The sequence below is a fragment of the Phascolarctos cinereus genome, unplaced genomic scaffold (genome assembly GCF_003287225.1).
Source record: "Phascolarctos cinereus isolate Bilbo 61053 unplaced genomic scaffold, phaCin_HiC Scaffold_9;HRSCAF=440, whole genome shotgun sequence".
Classification (NCBI taxonomy): Eukaryota; Metazoa; Chordata; class Mammalia; order Diprotodontia; family Phascolarctidae; genus Phascolarctos; species Phascolarctos cinereus.
This window is the reverse complement of record NW_027556402.1, coordinates 24,675,465-24,692,808: the sequence shown is the minus strand read 5'-3', so window position 1 is coordinate 24,692,808 and position 17,344 is coordinate 24,675,465. Positions and strand designations below refer to the sequence as shown.

At 36.6% G+C, this 17,344-nt stretch overlaps 1 protein-coding gene across 3 annotated transcripts in view; it reads left to right on the top strand.

The window, feature by feature from the left end:
- The window catches only part of ANTXR2 (ANTXR cell adhesion molecule 2), a 210,571-nt gene that overhangs the window by 46,623 nt on the left and 146,604 nt on the right, over positions 1–17,344 (top strand). For all 3 annotated transcript variants that reach the window (XM_078148587.1, XM_078148586.1, XM_020988362.2), the window contains exons 8-10: positions 3,102–3,162; positions 7,847–7,945; positions 13,411–13,480. In XM_078148587.1, the coding sequence (XP_078004713.1) occupies positions 3,102–3,162; positions 7,847–7,945; positions 13,411–13,480 (230 nt within the window). The remainder of the gene's footprint in view (positions 1–3,101; positions 3,163–7,846; positions 7,946–13,410; positions 13,481–17,344) is intronic.

Sequence of the window (17,344 nt, the reverse complement as noted above, 5' to 3'; positions counted from 1 at the left end):
AACTATTAATTCTTGAAGGTGATACCAAGATGTAGTGAGCAGTGCTCTGTAATCTAAGTCCACTGGTTTGAATCCTATTCTTTGCCTTTTCCCCATGTCTTGGCCCTGTTAATGTCGTGCCATCCTCCCTTTGAAGCTCTGGTTCCCTGTTCATTCACCTCTGAGTTCAATTCTCTGCTTATCTCTGGGTTCTTTTGAAGGAATGACTCAAATTCTTTCCTATTACTGAATTTCCAATTACTTTCTTTGATATGTAGGCTCTGGTTTACACTGTATCTTATTTTGGGGTGTAGCTGATCTTGGTTTTTTGAAATGTTATATTACACATTTTCATTTTATTTCACATAAAAAAAGGTTTAATCCTGTGGTATTCTGCTTATTCTTCCTTTGAAAGTAAAATTTTTTTCTTCTGCTTTACAAAATTTGTTTGATTATAATTTTCTGTGATGAACTGAATGTAGGTTTTTTCCCTGTTGTGTGAATTCCCTTGATTCCCTTTGCCTTAATATTTACCTTAAATATTTCTGAAGAATTTTCATGCCTTATTTCTTGAAGTATCATATCAGAGGGTTTTTTTATGTGATTTCTTTCCCTCTATAACCTGTAATTCACAGCTTATCTTTTCATATTCACACAGTTTATGTTCTTAATTTGTAGAGCCCTCATGAGTGCTTTCAATCTTATCGTATTCTGGTTTTATTAAATTACTTTTCCTTCTACATTTTCATTTTGCATTGTTATAAATTATTTTGTTTTCTTTATCAGAGAATCTATGGTTTTAGAGGTATTCAGTCTTTTTTTTCCCTTTTAAATTTCCTACTTTTTAAAAAAAATGTCATTTATTTCTTGTGAGGTAGTGTGCTGTAGTGGATAGAAAGCTGGGCAGTGGTCAGGAAGATCTGGATTCAAGTACTATCTCTGGCATATAGTGACTTTTTGACCCTGAATAAGTCACTTAACTTCTCATGGGCCTAGGCAACCGTTGAAAAAGTTGGAGAGCAGTTTTTGGCTTGTACTGGTAGAGAAAGCTCCTCCCTGGTATCATGCTAGACAGTGAAATCACAGGTCCAGGAAGGAAAAAAAAATACGAGTGCTAATTTCTGACTTTGTTTCTTTGATATTTTCACTTAATTTTTATTGTTCATCTGAACCATTCTGTAGATTTCTAGAGTTTTATTCCACTGTCCTTTGAGGGGTGTTCACCCTTCCTTGCCTGATTTTGACTGTGACCTTTCTTGTGAATGAATACTTGTTCATTGAGATTATTTGTTCTCTTTGAATGTTGGTTCATTTTTTCTCCCCACTTAACTTTATTTGTCCCTATTAGTCACTCTGCTGATTTATCTATGGCGGCTTTCCTGTAAACGTGTTTTTTAACCTCAGTTTTCTAGTCTTGGGATTTAAAAAAAAATTCTTGCTATCTTAAAAAAACTTACCTATTCAGGGGACTTCCTAATGTTATACTAGCTGTTATGTTTAAATTAATTTGGCTTAAGTTGTTAGAAGATGGTAATGTCTTAATGTGTTGTCTCTTCCAGAGAACATACTTAAATTTTAACAGGAGTATTTAGTTTTAGGAATTAACATCCCTTAATAGGTCCCTGGAGGAGATACTTGATAGCAGCCTTTAGAATTCCTTAAATCACACTTATCACTTCTTTGTACAGGTAGAACCAGTGTTGTTTCTTAGGTATAGAAGCTTATTCATTTAATCTTTTGAAAAATCATAATCATTTAATCTTCATTTGAAAAATGAAGGACACAGTACAGAGTCTAAATGGTGTTATTTTGGCCAATAAATATTTATGGGCATGACTCCATGCGGTTGCTTTGGGGGTAAATGATTCATTTCCACTTGTGTCTAAGGAAACACTTTACTATGTTAATGTTTTTTTTTTCCTACCTTAGTTCTCTCCTCATCCCCAGTTTTATGCATGAAAAGCTTGGAAACTAGGGCAGATTATCTGTCTTATGGCAAGAGATCATCATCTGGAATTTATGAACCTACGACACTAGAGCACAGAGCAAGCCCAGCAATAAAGCAAGGATTGTTGCATTCTTTCCAAACAACTTGCTTCATCATGTGTTGCTGTTTTTGGGTTTTCTGTTTTTATCTGGAGCCTTGTGCCTTGTAGAGTAGGCCCCTGTTTCTCTGAAGGAACTCACTTGGGCCATTTTCCCGCCCTGATCTTCTTTGGGAGAGGATGAAAGTGTACAAGATGCAGGGTCTGTGTTTTGTGAGACTCATGTTTGGATCATGACTCAGGCCTAGTATCCAAGGGAATTAAGCCTGGAAAGTAGAATACAAACTCCGTGGCCAAGATAATTGTCATTAATTTATTGCATTCAAACTTCATCTCTCAGTGGAAAACAATGCTCGGACTGTGACAGGTTTGCTAGAGTTTGTTGACCGGACTTATTTCTGGGAACGGCTGACACCGTTCTTATTGTTGATATTGACCAGGTAGAGTGTAATTTTACATTTTCTTGTGGTTCTATTAGACACAGAGTATAAGAGCTTAAAATGTATCTTAATAGAACAAAGAGTCTTAGTGAAAGCATCATAAATATGTCTAAAGTAAACATTCTCAGCAGCTAGTTGGTCCAGTGAATAGAGTGCTGGGCTTGGGGCAAGGAAGACCTACGTTCAAAATGTTGCCTCACATACTTAGTAGCTGTTTAACCCTGGGCAAGTTACTAACCTCTGCCTGTCTCAATATCCTTAGCTGTCAAATGGGGATAATAAAGCTCCTACCTCCCAGGGGAATTGTGAAGAAAAACTGAGATAATATTTGTAAAACCCTTGGCATGGTGCCTGACATACTCTATACTTAATAATGTTTATTTCCTTCCTCTCTTCCTTCCTTCCTCCCTCTCCTCTTTTTCCTTCCTTCTTTCCTTCCTTCTTCCCTCGCTCCCTTCCTTCCTTCTTTCCTTCCAACAAATGATATTATTGTAAAGTGTTTGACATGGCTTGATAAAGGCTCACTTCCTTCTTTTCTTTTTATGAAATAAAAAATCCAAGTGTTATCTGTCATGTTAAAACTCCTTTATCAGTATACAATTTAATCTATAGATTACTTCTCTTTTCTTCTTTGTAGATATTAGAAAAATCATGTACAGAAATATTGGACTTGAAACCCTCGAGTGTCTGTGTGGGTGGTAAGTATTTTCAATTTTGTATTTGAATTAAAATAAAAATTTAAAAACTCATGTTGGAAATAAAAATAGCTAAGTTCCATTTCATAGTTTTTCTATCAGACTCAACATTTTGGATTGCTATAGTGTTCACAGTCATGGAATTTTAGAGTTACATAGGACTTAAGTGGCATCTAGTCCAACTCATTCCACAAAAGATTTTTGCCTTTGCTCGGAGAGGTCCAATGACAGGGAATCCATTGCCTTTTGTGATATCTGTCTACTTTTAGGGCAGTTAGGAGGCGCTGTGGATAAAGTGATGGGCTTGGAGTCAGGCAGACATCTTCCTGAGTTCAAATCTGGCCCCAGTCACTTACTAGCTGTGTCACCCTGGGCAAGTCACTTCACCCTGTTTGTCTCAGTTTCCTCATCTGTAAAATGAGCTGCAGAAGGAAATGGCAAACCACTCCAGTGTCTCTGCCAAGAAAACTCCAAATGGGGTCATGAAGAGTCAGACATGACTGAAAAGTGACTGAACAACAAGAAGTCTACTTTTGGAGAACCCTGATTGTCAGGAAGTTTTTCCTGCTATTAATCTTAAGCCTTCCTCTGCATAGCTTCCACCCATTGTTTCAGGTTCTGCCTTCTGAAGTCGAGCAGAACAAGTTAAATCTCCCTTTCACATGATATCCTTTCAGATACATATAGAGAGATGGCTTTTATGTTCCTTGAGCCATTACAGGTTAAGCATTTGCAGCATCTTTAATTGATCCTCCTACAGCATAGATGTGAAGCCCTTCACCAAACTGGTTGCCTTGACAGTCTCTAAAGACTAAAAGACACAATACTTCCTAAACATTCACTAAAAGAAGACCTTGTTACATTTTATCCATCATCGTTTTGGTCCTCATATGAAAAAATGCCTGTCCTGATATTGGGAAAGTTGCTACTTTTGATTAATAGGAGTTCCTCACCCTGGTTTCATAGAACCCAGCTAGCTCATGTAATTCTTATTTCTAGTGGCATCATGAAATTCTCTAATTATCAAAATAAAATTAGTTTTAATTCAATGCAAGTTTAAAACAATGAACATGTACTTTATGGTATTCCATGACACTGGATGGTGCACATATGCCATCTTTGAATTGACTGGCAATTCATTCTCTGGCTTTTATCTTCCAACAACATGGGGAGAACCCATCTGAGTATAGCAACTCTTTCCCTGCTGGGTTTTCCTAGGTAAATTTCTATGAATTCAAGCATTAAAAATTAGGGTTTAAAGAATGTTTGAAACAAACACACAAGTAAATAAATAAAATTAAAGAGTGTAAAGTGGAAAGAATGTCAGATTTGGAAGATTAGGACCTGAGTTAAAATTCCAGCTCTGTTGGAAGAGTGATACAGGAGGTTTATGCATGTGATCTTGTCCAAGTTACCGCCTAGGTACACATGTCATCATGTATGTAATAGGATAGTTAGACTAGAATAGGAAAGTCCCCTCCAGCTCTAAATAATATGTTCCTAAAATGGTGTATTAGACAGGTTTTTAAGAATTTTTCTATAGCTCAACATAACATTTTTTTCGTAATTTTTTTTATACAAACAAAACCAATGTAGCTAAAATTAGAAGGGAAAAATGATAACTTAGCAAAAAAAAATCTTTGCAGCAAACTTCTCTGATGATGATCTCATTCCCAATAGTGAATTCAGTACAAATTTTAAGTTCAGAGGTTAATAATTATGAATGCTTATGTATTCAAACAAGAATCAAACCTCAGTTTAAGGCATTGCACATACACATTGAAACAGAAAAGATAAGTCATGAAAAATAATCAGCAGCTTCTTTGGGCTCAATATAATATTAAGCTGTTTGGTGCAGTTTTTGTAAAATATTTGTAAAATAGCCATGGAAATCACAGTTATTCCTAAGATGCTGTAGCAAATCAGGGCAATTCTCTTGGACCCCAAGCTTTGAGAGCCCCTGAATGGTTATGATTGACATTTGGGGAATAACTCAGCAAGGCATCCTGCAGAAGGAAAAGAAGTATGCCTCATATTTACATTTCTACAGTCCTTTTAGACCCTCACCCTTCCATCATTCAGGCAAGGTTGTTGGGACTATCCTTCTCTTGTTTTGTGAATTTTTGCCTCCTTCAAGTCTACCTTGAATATTTTTAAACCTTGTATCATCCACATGTAAATGGGCAGTAGGTTTGGACATACACATGTTATTTTTCATTGGCTACTTCCTCCTTCCCTCCTATCACCCCAGCAACAATCCTATCTCTTAAGCTAAGGGTAATTAATAAGAAACAATTTATTTTTTTAAAAGATCAAGATTGGAATAGAGTATTGAGTACATGGCTTATAGGAAAAATAGTGAAAATTTAGAGTGAATAGCATTTGACAGCAACCGTATACGTTGTATGTAAGTACGGGGAGGCAGGAGGTACTGTTGACACGGTTATGGTCTTTAGTATTTTCCCAGGGTTAAAGAATAAATTTTGAGTTACAGTGAAATCATATGTTCAGAAAAAATAAATCTGAAAAAAAGTTTGCTCTATCTTTAGTGTTTAGAGAGTGTAAAGTATTGATGGAAAGAGGGAAAGCATCATTCTTTTCCTTTAATTCTTCCAGATAATTTGCTGTGTTATCCAATTTAATTAGATTGTCTGCTGTTTCTTATCTGTGACACTTTATGCCAACTTCACTGCATAAATCACATCCCTGGAATAATTTCCTAGTTGAAAAAAATATTTACTAATAGTCACATGTATAATTCTTTTTTTTCTCTGTGTTTTTTTTAAAAGGCGATTGGGGTTAAGTGACTTGCCAAGGGTCACACAACTAGTAAGTGCCAAGTGTTTGGTCTGAGGCTGAATTTGAACTCATGTCCTCCTGACTTCAGGGTCAGTGCTCTATCCACTGTGCCACCTAGCTACCCCCACATGTATAATTCTTGAAGGAAACTTTTGCAATCAACTAGGTCATCAACCACCTTATTTTACAAATGAAGAAAGTAAGACCTGTAGCAGTGCAGCAATGAGGAACCCTTCCCCCTCCCCCCACACACACATAGTGAGGGAGCCAAAATTTAAACACAAGTCTTTTATTACTAATCCAATGGTCTTGCCATATAATTAGGGCTAGAAAAAATTCAGATTTTTTAGAAAATATTTCAAAATGTTGCTTCTATTTATTTTATTACCTACCTTATAGAGATTAGTATAATAATTTTTACTCAGAGGCAGTCACTAAAAATGGAGTGATAGACCAAAGGTGGAGGAATCACATATCTTCCTGGATAGGTAACTGTCAATTGACTAGAAGCTGGTGGGTTTTGAACATGTTCACAGAGGATCTACACTGGTCCAATGGGCAGCTCACCTGTAAGTTGTGGTCTTAAAGAGCTGTTTGAGTTCCCGAGAGGTTAAGTAACTTATTATTGTCACACACCTAATAGTTGTCTAGTATGGACTCATAGCCAGGTCTTTGGAACTTCTAGTCTGGCTCTCTGTCCACTGTTGTCTACTGTGCTCCCTCTCTGGGTCCAACCTAGGAGGAAGAATGTTAGTTCTTTGAAGCAGGGATTCTTAACTTGGTGTCCATGAACTTCGTATTTCAGAATATAACCACATTTCACTACAATTCACTTCTGTTTAATTGGATTTGTTTTATTTTGTACATTAAAAAAAAACATTATGAGAAGGGCTTCACCAAATTGCCGAAAAGGTCGATGACAAAAAAAAAGTAAAGAATTTTTGCTCTAAATGATTGGATGAGCTAATGTAGATTGGCAAAAGCCATTGCAAACCATGAATCACTATATGAATCCCAGATGTTATTATTTAGAAGGAAACCCTGAGAAGTTTATTTCCTTTCTGCCTAATAGTTGATGCTTTGATGATTTCAGTTCAGTTCTACTAACCATCAACACTTGACAAATACTTTTAAGTATTTCAGGGTTGGTAACTTCTCTGGTGGAGGCGATTCCTCTCCAGACATTTCTGGCAGCCCCTTTAAAAGTCAGGTGGTGATTTTTCAAAATTCCTTTAATGGAAAGAGGTGGCATTCTGTGGATCATGTGATAATGAGCTTGTGCAGATTTAGTTTGGCTTGTGAACAAATAACAGAAGTCTAGCTGATCCTTGAACCAGTACTCAGTGCCTGATTTTCAGCTTGCCAGATCTTGGATTCTGTTGTCAAGAACCCCAGGTTGCTTCCACTCCACAATTTAGTTAAATATTTTCAGGGTTGCTTTTTTTTTTTTTAAGCATGGTGCCATTATTAGCTATTTCACTGGGAATCTAAGAAATTTGTCAATGCAAAAATGGAACAGTTTTGACATTGCTAATTATTACAGGGCAGCTAGTTGGCACAGTGGCCTGGAGTCAGTAAGACCTGAGTTCAGATTGGGCCTCAGGCATTTGCTAGCTGTATGACCTTGGGCAAGTCACTAAACATTTTTGGCCTCAGTTTCCCCAACTATAAAATGGAGAGAATAATAGTACCTACCTCTCAGGGCTATTGTAAAGATTGAATGAGATAATATTTGTAAGCACTTAACATCATCATCATCATCATCGTCATCATTGTCATCATGACACAAGGACATTTAAAACTGCTTACTTGATATTTCCATGGTCTTTTGCCATTATTAACTTTTAAAAATATTAAGGGAAATGTTTATTTTCCTTTTACTTTTTAGAGGAATTTCAAATTGTGCTGACAGGAAGAGGGTTCGTGATGGGTAGAAGTGAAAACAGTGCTTCGTGTACCTTTACTGTGAATGAAACATACACCATGAGTAAGTATTCCCATCATCCCGGAATTACTTCCATATTAGCAGAATAAAGCAGAATGAAATGTCACAAACGTTTCATATTTATTTAAAAGAAATGCTGTACTGATCTTTCCCCTCACTCATGAAGGAAAAGGAGTATTTCTCTGTTGACTCCAATGCAGCAATTCTTGCAATTGGTGGTTGAATGAGATGATATTTAGCATACCTTGTAATTTTAAGATTCAGATATTTAAAGCTGGTTTCAAAGGGCAGGCGTAAATAAATTCGGTTTGTTACGTTTGCTTTTTAGTTTTGGGTTCAGACCTATGCTTGATTCCATTCCTTGCCTTTTCCAGCAAATTGCAACTTTAATCATTAAGCCTACCTGTCAAATGCTCAAACCTCTTTCTAGCTTCATTAGGCATTGTTTCTACCTCTGAAATTCAATGACCTCACTAGAATGGACTGCTCTCTATTACCCACACATGGCACTTCATCTCCAATCAATCAATAAACATTTATTCAGGGTCTGCTTACTGTGTGCCAGAGACTGTGCTAAGTTCTGGGGATGCAAAAAAAAAAAAAGGCAAGAGGCAGTCCCTGCCCTCAAGGAGCTCACAATCTAAAGGGGAAGACAATATGCAAAGAAATATATATGAAGAAGCTATATACAGGATAAATAGGAAATAATAGAAGGAAGGCACTAGAATGATGAGGCATTGGAAAAGGCTTCCTGTACAAATGGAATATTACTTAGGACTAATACACACACACATGCATACACGCGTATACATCTGTACATCACATATGTATATATGCATGTATACATACATGCATGCATAGATGTATGTGTATATGCCTACAGGTACATATACATACAATGCACATATGTGTACGCATATAAATATGCATATACATGTATATGCATGTGTGCATATGTGTATATGTGTGTGCATATATGTGTATATCTATGCATATATGTGTACATGTATGTATTGTATATATGTTTGCATGTATATGCATGCATATATAGCTGTGTATTTGCGTGTGTGAGTGTATGTATGTATGTGTGTGCACATATATGTATACATGTATGTGTATGTCTATGTATATATGCATGTGTGTGTGTTTGTGTGTGTGTAGCCAGTGAAGTCATCTGCAGTTGACCTGGCCATCTCCCATCCTTGTAGAATGCACTCCTTTCTCTGCTTCCTAGAATCTCGCTTTCCCTTTAAGATGTAGCTATAACACCACCTGCTTTCAAGGCCCCCTTATTTGTAGTTCCCTCCTTCCCAAATTCACTTTTATTTAACTACTTTATATTTATTTGTATTCTCTTTGTATATATGTATATGTATATATATACATATATATATGTGCATATATATGTATATGTATATTTTTTTTGCCTTCGTATTAGAATGTAAACACTTTATGAGAAGGGAGTGTTTTATTCTTGTGTGTCTCCAGGACTTAACACAGTGCTTGGACTATTAGTAGATGATTAATCTACTGGTTTGTGATTGATTTATGCTGATATGTTATATGTAGGTATATATGTGTATATATACCTACATATCTATATATATGTAGGTGTGTATATATGTCTATAGCTATATATATATATATATATATATATATATATATATATATATATATATATATATATCTCACAAGAATTACCTTATTTTCTTCTGCATATCATTTTCATCCTCATCATCACCAGAAGTCAACTCTTATTTATATTTGAGTGCGTGGCCAAATATGAGGCATTGTTTTCAGAGAGAATTTCATGTACATTAGAGAAGGGAGACCTCTAAATTCTGGCAGAATCCAGCCCTTGATTTAATTTCTTGCAGCCCTTATAAAAAATATTCAGGTGTTTATGTCTATAGGTACGGAAACACAACAGAGCTTTGACATCGTTTAGTGACAGTTCTTAAAAGGCTTTAGGTTTATCATGCTTTCTGTTAACTTTTTTTTCCCTTTATCTCGTGTGTGTGTGTGTGTGTGTGTGTGTGTGTGTGTGTGTGTAAGGTGTATCTCAAAAGATGTTTCAATTAAATTAAGTTGTTTTTTAAAAACTTATGTGACCCTTGATTGACTTTTCCTGTGGGTCAGTGACCCTTACAAACTTTTTCCATATCTGGGTTCTGCTCTCTGGAAGTTTATGATCTCTGTCAGCTGAGTTACTTTTGCTGTCTGGCACAGGCTGTTGAAAATGTCCAGACAGAATGTTTCTGTTTCTCTCTGTTGGTACTAATTGGTGGTTGGTGAAAGCTCCAGAATATTAAAGGTGATGCTTATTTCATTCCTTAGCATCACTGTTTTGGATGTAAAGACTCAGTTCTAAAGTCACATTCAATAACCAGTTACCTAGATAAATGAGACATGAACTAGGCATGTCCTTTTCATAGGAACTAAAGGAATGTTGAGAAAATTCATTTCTGTATTGCATTAAACAAGTCAGCTTCAAATGAGATTATGAACAGATAGATCCATCTTGTAAGGCCTCAGGCAAATGTTGCTTTCCCTGGTCTACCAGACTGAATTCAAACTCTTAAAGCCCACTATTTGTAAGTCCCTTAGGGTAAATCGTTCTGTTTTTACTATGATTATGAATGCTTGTTTTAGCTGTGATGTAAGAGCAATGTTGTAGGACCATGTTATGAAGATTTTGTATCTCCTTCACTCATTTAACATTCCAAAAGCTTTTACTAAGTAAACTTCTATGTGCCAGTATACACAAACCCAAAACCAAAATAATTTCTGCCCTCAAGAAGGTTACGTATTTACATGAAAGTAAATAGAAAACATCTTCAAGGTAAATACACAGTAATTTGGAGCAGTAGCTGGGGGATGGAGATAGGCTTTATGTAAAAGATGAGATGTAGAGGAAGCTAAGTATTTTAGGAGGCAGAGGTAAGGACAGAATGAAAAGTCATAGAGATAAGAGATGAATGTCATAGACAGGGGACCATTAGTAGGCTAGTTTATCTGGAGCACAGAGTACATAAAAGAGACTAATGTGGAATAAGTCTGGAAAGATTGGCTGGAGCCAGATTGTCAAGAGTGTTTAAATATTTAACACAAGAGTTTGTATTTTATCCAGGAATCAAAACATATTGGACTGGTTCTTCCTGTCTTGTTTAGGCTGGAAGTGCAGTGGTCATGGGTCAACTCCCATTAGTGATTCTCTTTTTTTTTTTAAGGCAATTGGGGTTAAGTGACTTGCCCAGGGTCACACAGCTAGTAAGTGTCAAGCATTTGGTCTGAGGCCGGATTTGAACTCAGGTCCTCCTGACTTCAAGGCTGGTGCTGTATCCAATGTGCCACCTAGTTGCCCCTAGTGATTGTCATGGAAGCATTAACCTGCTTCATTTTTGTGACCTGGATCATTTGGCCTTCCTTAGGCAGCCTAGTGATGCTCCACTCTTGGGGACTTACCATGTTGCTGATGGACCCTGTATAGATTCCTGATTTACTTAACCCACTTTAGCTTGGACTCCTGAACTCAAGCAATGCACCAGCTTTATCATCTCCAGCAACAGAGACTACAGATGTAGGCGACTACACTAGGCCCTGGAAGCTTTTTAAGCAAGAGCTGGTTGTCAGACCTTTGCTTTGAAATCTCTATGTGGCAGCTGTGTGAAGGATTGACTAAAGATGGGAGAGACTTGAGGCAGGGAGATCAATTAGTGGCTATTGTAGTAGTAATGGTGAGAAATTATGAGGATGTGAACTAAGGTGATGATGGTGTGTGGGGAGAAAAAGTAGTATACACACATATATATGTAAAGCAAGGTGGAAGCATGGATAGAAGGAAGAAAATGAAGGAAGAAAGGAAAGAAGGAAAGAAGAGAGAAAGGATGAAGAAATAAGGGAGAAAGGAAGAAAAGAGGGAAAGGAGAGGAGGAAGAAAATAAACATTTATTAAGCACCTACCATGTTCCAAGTGATGTTCTAAGCACTTTACAAATATTATATCATTTAATCCTCACCATAACCCCGAGAAGGGTTATCTCTATTTCATTATCCCCATTTTACAGTTGAAGATACTGAGACAGACAGAGGATAATTGATTTACTCAGGATCACCCAGCTATGAAGTGTTTGAGGCTGAATTTGGACTCGGGTCTTCCTGCCTCCAGGCCTAGCATTCTATTCACTGTACCTCCTAGTGACCTCTAAGAAATAGAATCAGCAGTATTTAGTAACTCATTGACTGTGAGAAATAAGAAAAGTCCTGTGATGATGAATATGGGAGAATGGTATATGGTGGTATCCTAGGTTAGCACTTCTTAAATTGTGGGTCCCAACCCCATGTGGGGTCGCAAAAAATTTGGCAACAGTAAAAGGTTGCTGAGCACACAATGACCAAAAATTAATTCAAAATCAAATGTGTAATGAATCTGAGGTGTTTCTGGCCAGGCTTGCCCATGTTGCACGAAGAGAGAATGGAAAATGATGAGCTAGAGAAAACACAATTTTTAAAAAAGAAGTTTTTCTGTGAAAGGAAAGAGAGATGAGACAGTAACTGGATCAGGTGTGTGGCTAAGAGAAAGTCTTTTTTAGATTTGTGGAGACCCCAATGTTTTTTAGACAAATTCAAAGGAGCCAATGGAGAGGTAATGATGAAAGATACACGAGAGAAGGGAGATTATTGATGGAGGATCATCTTGGGGAAAGTTGAAGGCTTATGGGATCATGTGTATGGGTACAGAGGGATTAACTTAGTGAGAAGTACCTCATCTGAGATAGGAGGGAATCAGGAGAGAGTCAGTGATGATGTTAAGAATTGTGAAACTTGAAGCTTGAAGGAAGGAGTTGAGAGTGATTACATTGGGTGTCCCCCATCTCAGTGAAGTAGGCTGCTGGGTCGCCTGCTGTATGTGGGCAGGAGATAGTATGAATTTATAGGGAGGGGGAAGATAGGGAACAAAAATTTATTGTTGATAGAAATTTTTAAAAAAATCTTAACTAAATTTTAAATCCAATCTTTTCCCTTTAGGTCATTTGTACTCTTTTTCCTTTCTATCATTATTTCATGTCATCCGATTATAAGTTCATAGAGAACTTTGGGCTATCTTTTCAAAATTGAAGAGAAAAAACATATAATTCATATAATTTCATATTATCAGAAATCATGTGTCATTATTATCTTATAAGAACAGGATAACGAATAATCTACTGGGACTATTTATTGATCATATGATATATGATCTCTCTCTCTCTTCCTTTCTCTCTCTCTCTCTGTGTCTCTGTCTCTCTTTCTGTCTCTTTCTCTCTCTCCCTTCCTTTCTATTATTTTCTTACTTTTTTCTTTTCTGAAAGGACTTCTTTTTTGGAAGAGACTTGTCTACCCATATTTCTGTTGGGACATTTGTATTTTCCAACAAATTTTACCCTCTTTGCATCATGCTTTGCATGTGAGTTCATGAAATTGTACAGTATAATTATTTATTTATTTAGCAATATCTTATTTTCTAGGTGTAAAACCAGTGAGTGTGCAATCAAACTCTATGCTCTGTCCGGCACCTGTCCTGCATGAAGCTGGAGAGTAAGTCCTTTGTAAAAAAAAAAAAAATATACATATATACATATATATATATATATATATATATATATATATACACACACACACATAATATATATATAAACAAACATATATGTATATACACATATATATGCACACACATATACACACACCTGTATATGTATATGTATATATATATATATATCATATATGCATATGTTTTTTGTGGTCATGTTTAAGAAAAAAATTAAGCCGAATGTTAAAGACAATTTTTGTTAAAATATTTCCTTTATTCCTCATGTAATTCCCTTGATGTATGTTAAACAGCTCACTCTGAGTAAAATACTTTGATTGGCCCCTCAAACACCCATTCACACTGCTTGTTAAAAATGGAAATGTCTGGCTTTCATGTAAATTAGTTGGTTAATAAGGCATAAACAGATTTTTTTTAAGTTTTGGGGTAAGATTTTGACTTATTTCAAGTCCATATTTATTTATAGTCATAGGTGTTTAAACAAATTCTCAGTGTAGGTAAGTGTAATTGTGATTCCGAAATGAGATCCTGATTTGGTGTCTTCTATAATATCTTAGAGCTATTCAGGCTACCGTGCAATATGTGAGCCAGAATGACCTTACTCAGGCCAGGAAATCCCATGTGCCACCCTAAGCCAGCCCAGTGTTGATGAAGTCTATGTGGTCCTAGGTGCTGAGATGTTATAGGGCGAGTATTCCAGTTGTTTCAAATATGATGTGGTCATATTTTCTCTTATTGGAAAAGTGACTTTTTGTTGACTCTTTTCACTTAGAGAATTTAGTGCTTTCTGAGCTGTGAAATTCTGCAGAATGAACCAATTTCATGATTTTATCTTGGTATAGGAGTAACTTTAAGGGGAAACATGGAAAATACATCACTCTTTAATGGTTTCATGTATCAAAATGCACTATGAAATGCAAAATCCCCTGTTTGACATTGAAAATCCTTCATATCCTAGCCTTCTCCTACCTTTCCAGTTTTCTTACACCTTACACACACATACACACACACACACACACACACACACACACACACAAAATCCAGTGACACTGATCTCCTTACTGTCCCACAAGCAAGATGCTCCATCTCTTTACTCTGGTCATTTTCTCTGGCTGTCCCTCCTGCCTGGAGTAATCTCCCTTCTCCCTTCTGGCTTCCCTGGCTTCCTTCAAGTCCCAATTAAAATTGCATCTTCTACAGGAAGCCTTCCACGTGCCCTCTTAATTCTCATGTATTCCCTCTGTTCATCATTTCCTATTTTTCTTCCCGTATGTAACATGTCTGTATGTATTTGTTTGCTTATCGTCTTCCTTGTTAGACTTTGAGCTCCTCGAGGGCAGGAACTGGCTTTTGTCTCTTTGTATCCCTAGTGTTTTAGCACAGTGCCTGGCACACAGTAGACCCTTAAATGTTTATTGACCGACTGACTGTACAGTGTCTTCAGAGATGGGGAAAATCTTTTTAAAAAAAGGATATTTATTGTATATAAATTATGATATGCATATGAAAGTACGTGATATGCAAATATGAATTAGATATGCAACAAGCCCGTTCCCAAACAGAAAAATGATTTCAAAGTTTAAAAGACTTATAATGTATAAGAATGATTAGCTTATCAGCACTAGTACAGTCAGTTGGGGAGGCTAATATTCAAGTCTGGTTAGGACATAAGCAGTTTTGGAAACATTGTTAGTCATTTTGTATTTCATATGCATTGAAAAATCAAGTGGGAGACATTTCCATTGGTCATTTCTTGAGGTTGCTTCCTCAGCTGGCACAAGCTCGTCCTGCTGTTTTGGTTGCAATCATGGTGATTGAACTACCCGATTCAGTCATGGCCCCTTTCTGTCCACTGTGGTCCTTTGGGCAGGGGATGCCCCTGACTGACTTGCTCATGAGAGATGGTGTTACTGAGATTGAAAGCCTCCAGCGACTTTCAAGTTCTTATGAGGCCTTGTTCCAAAGGAAAGAAGACAGAAGAGAAGGCAGCCCTTACCCGGGCTTGCTTGGGCAGGATATGTGCTCACAGCCTGTGGCTGAGTGTCCAGGAAGGGCATCTTCCGTCTGACCTTCTGGAAACCTCAGAGTGTTCCTTATTTTTTGAAATTAGAAGGAAGAGTAACAGCCAGGGGATGAGTTGCCTCTTTTGCATACTCAGAATACTGCGTCAGTAGCCAGTCATGTGGACTCAGCCCAGTCATGAGTCACACCTTTCAATAACCCTTCCTTTTATTAGGGTATTTCCTGGTCTAAATAAATAATTGGTTTGGAGGGAGGAGGGATTTGGCATGAAGCACATTAAATAGTGGTTCAGCATGCTCTTTGTAGTTCTCCTTGCCTCAAATAATCCTTAACCACTCTACTTCTGCTCACTTCATTAGGTTAGAGGTAGGTTTTGGATGTTCAGAAAGGGATGGCCAGAGCCAGGGTGAGATACAGAGAGGAGGGGAGTTGGTTAGGGTAGATCTGGAGGAGCGTCCTGCAGGGTGGGTTGTTGCCTGGAGTAGTGGTGGTTTTGGAAGACGGTGATTAGGGAAGCAGGACATGTCTAACATCTTATGTACATTAATTTTTTAGAAAGCTTTTATATTGACTTTATGTGTATCTTATATATTATGGTTTCAGTAAAGGTTAATGTTATGGGAAAAATATTTCCCACTAGGTAGGGAATCACTGTGGGGATCTTTCTGCAAATAAAGCAAATTAAATTGCTTTCGGAGGCTCTTTTGGCTTCTCCTCTGAGTAATGTTTGAGGCCTTAAGTAAAGTTTTACAACCCATGGGACAGATTTCAGCCAACTCAATAGTATCCTCAATAAGAGAAGTGACCCTGAACCCTCTAAAATAAAAATTAATAAAAGAAAATAAAAATTCTCACAACATTAGCTTAAACTGTAATAGAGGTGAGTCGATATTTGGAATATACATATATTCATATACAGGCATACATACATGTGTGTATGTGTATATATGTGCGTATGTATGTATGTATGTATATATATATGTATATATTAGTTAGTAGTGGGAAATAAGAAAAGGGAGCTGTTCTCAAAAATTCTGATTTTTTAAAAAAAAGTAATAACTGTAACTTGAGCCTTTTGTCACGTCTGACTGGTTGTTACAAAAAACACAACTATATCAAAACTTTAAAACTTTCATAATTCATCATATTGATGACCAAAGTCAAAAGCTCTTGTTAGAAGTGTTCTATTCTAATGTGAATTTTAAAAATCAAAGTTAAAAAATAAAGTGGCCCTAGTGGAATGATTTACCAGGGCAGTAGGATCTCTGAACATTTGCTCATTTAGGAACCATACTAGGTAGATCTTTAAATATATTCAACTATAGTATTTACACTTTATTCTTTATTCTTGCAAAGGAGAAAAAAAATATTCAACCTAATATATATACATATATATGGATACATGTATTTCCATATAACCATAAATACATACACATATGTATATATGTATATGCACATACATATACATACACCCACACTTTGTAGGGTAGGTAGTGCAGTAGATAGAGCTCTGGACCTGGATTCAGGAAGACCTGAGTTCAGTTCTGGCCTCAGGCAATTAACTAGCTCTATGACCCTGAGCAAATCAGTTAGCCCTATTTGTCTCTGTTTCTTTATCTGTAAAATGAGCTAGAGAAGGAAATGGCAAACCACTTCAGTATCTTTGCCAAGATAACCCCAAATGGAGTCACAAAGACTCTGACATGTCTGAAATGACTGAACAACAAAAAAAATATTTTGTATATACATACATACATAATACACACTATCTCTCTCTCTCTCTCTCTCTCTATATATATATATATATATGTATTATATATACACACACATAT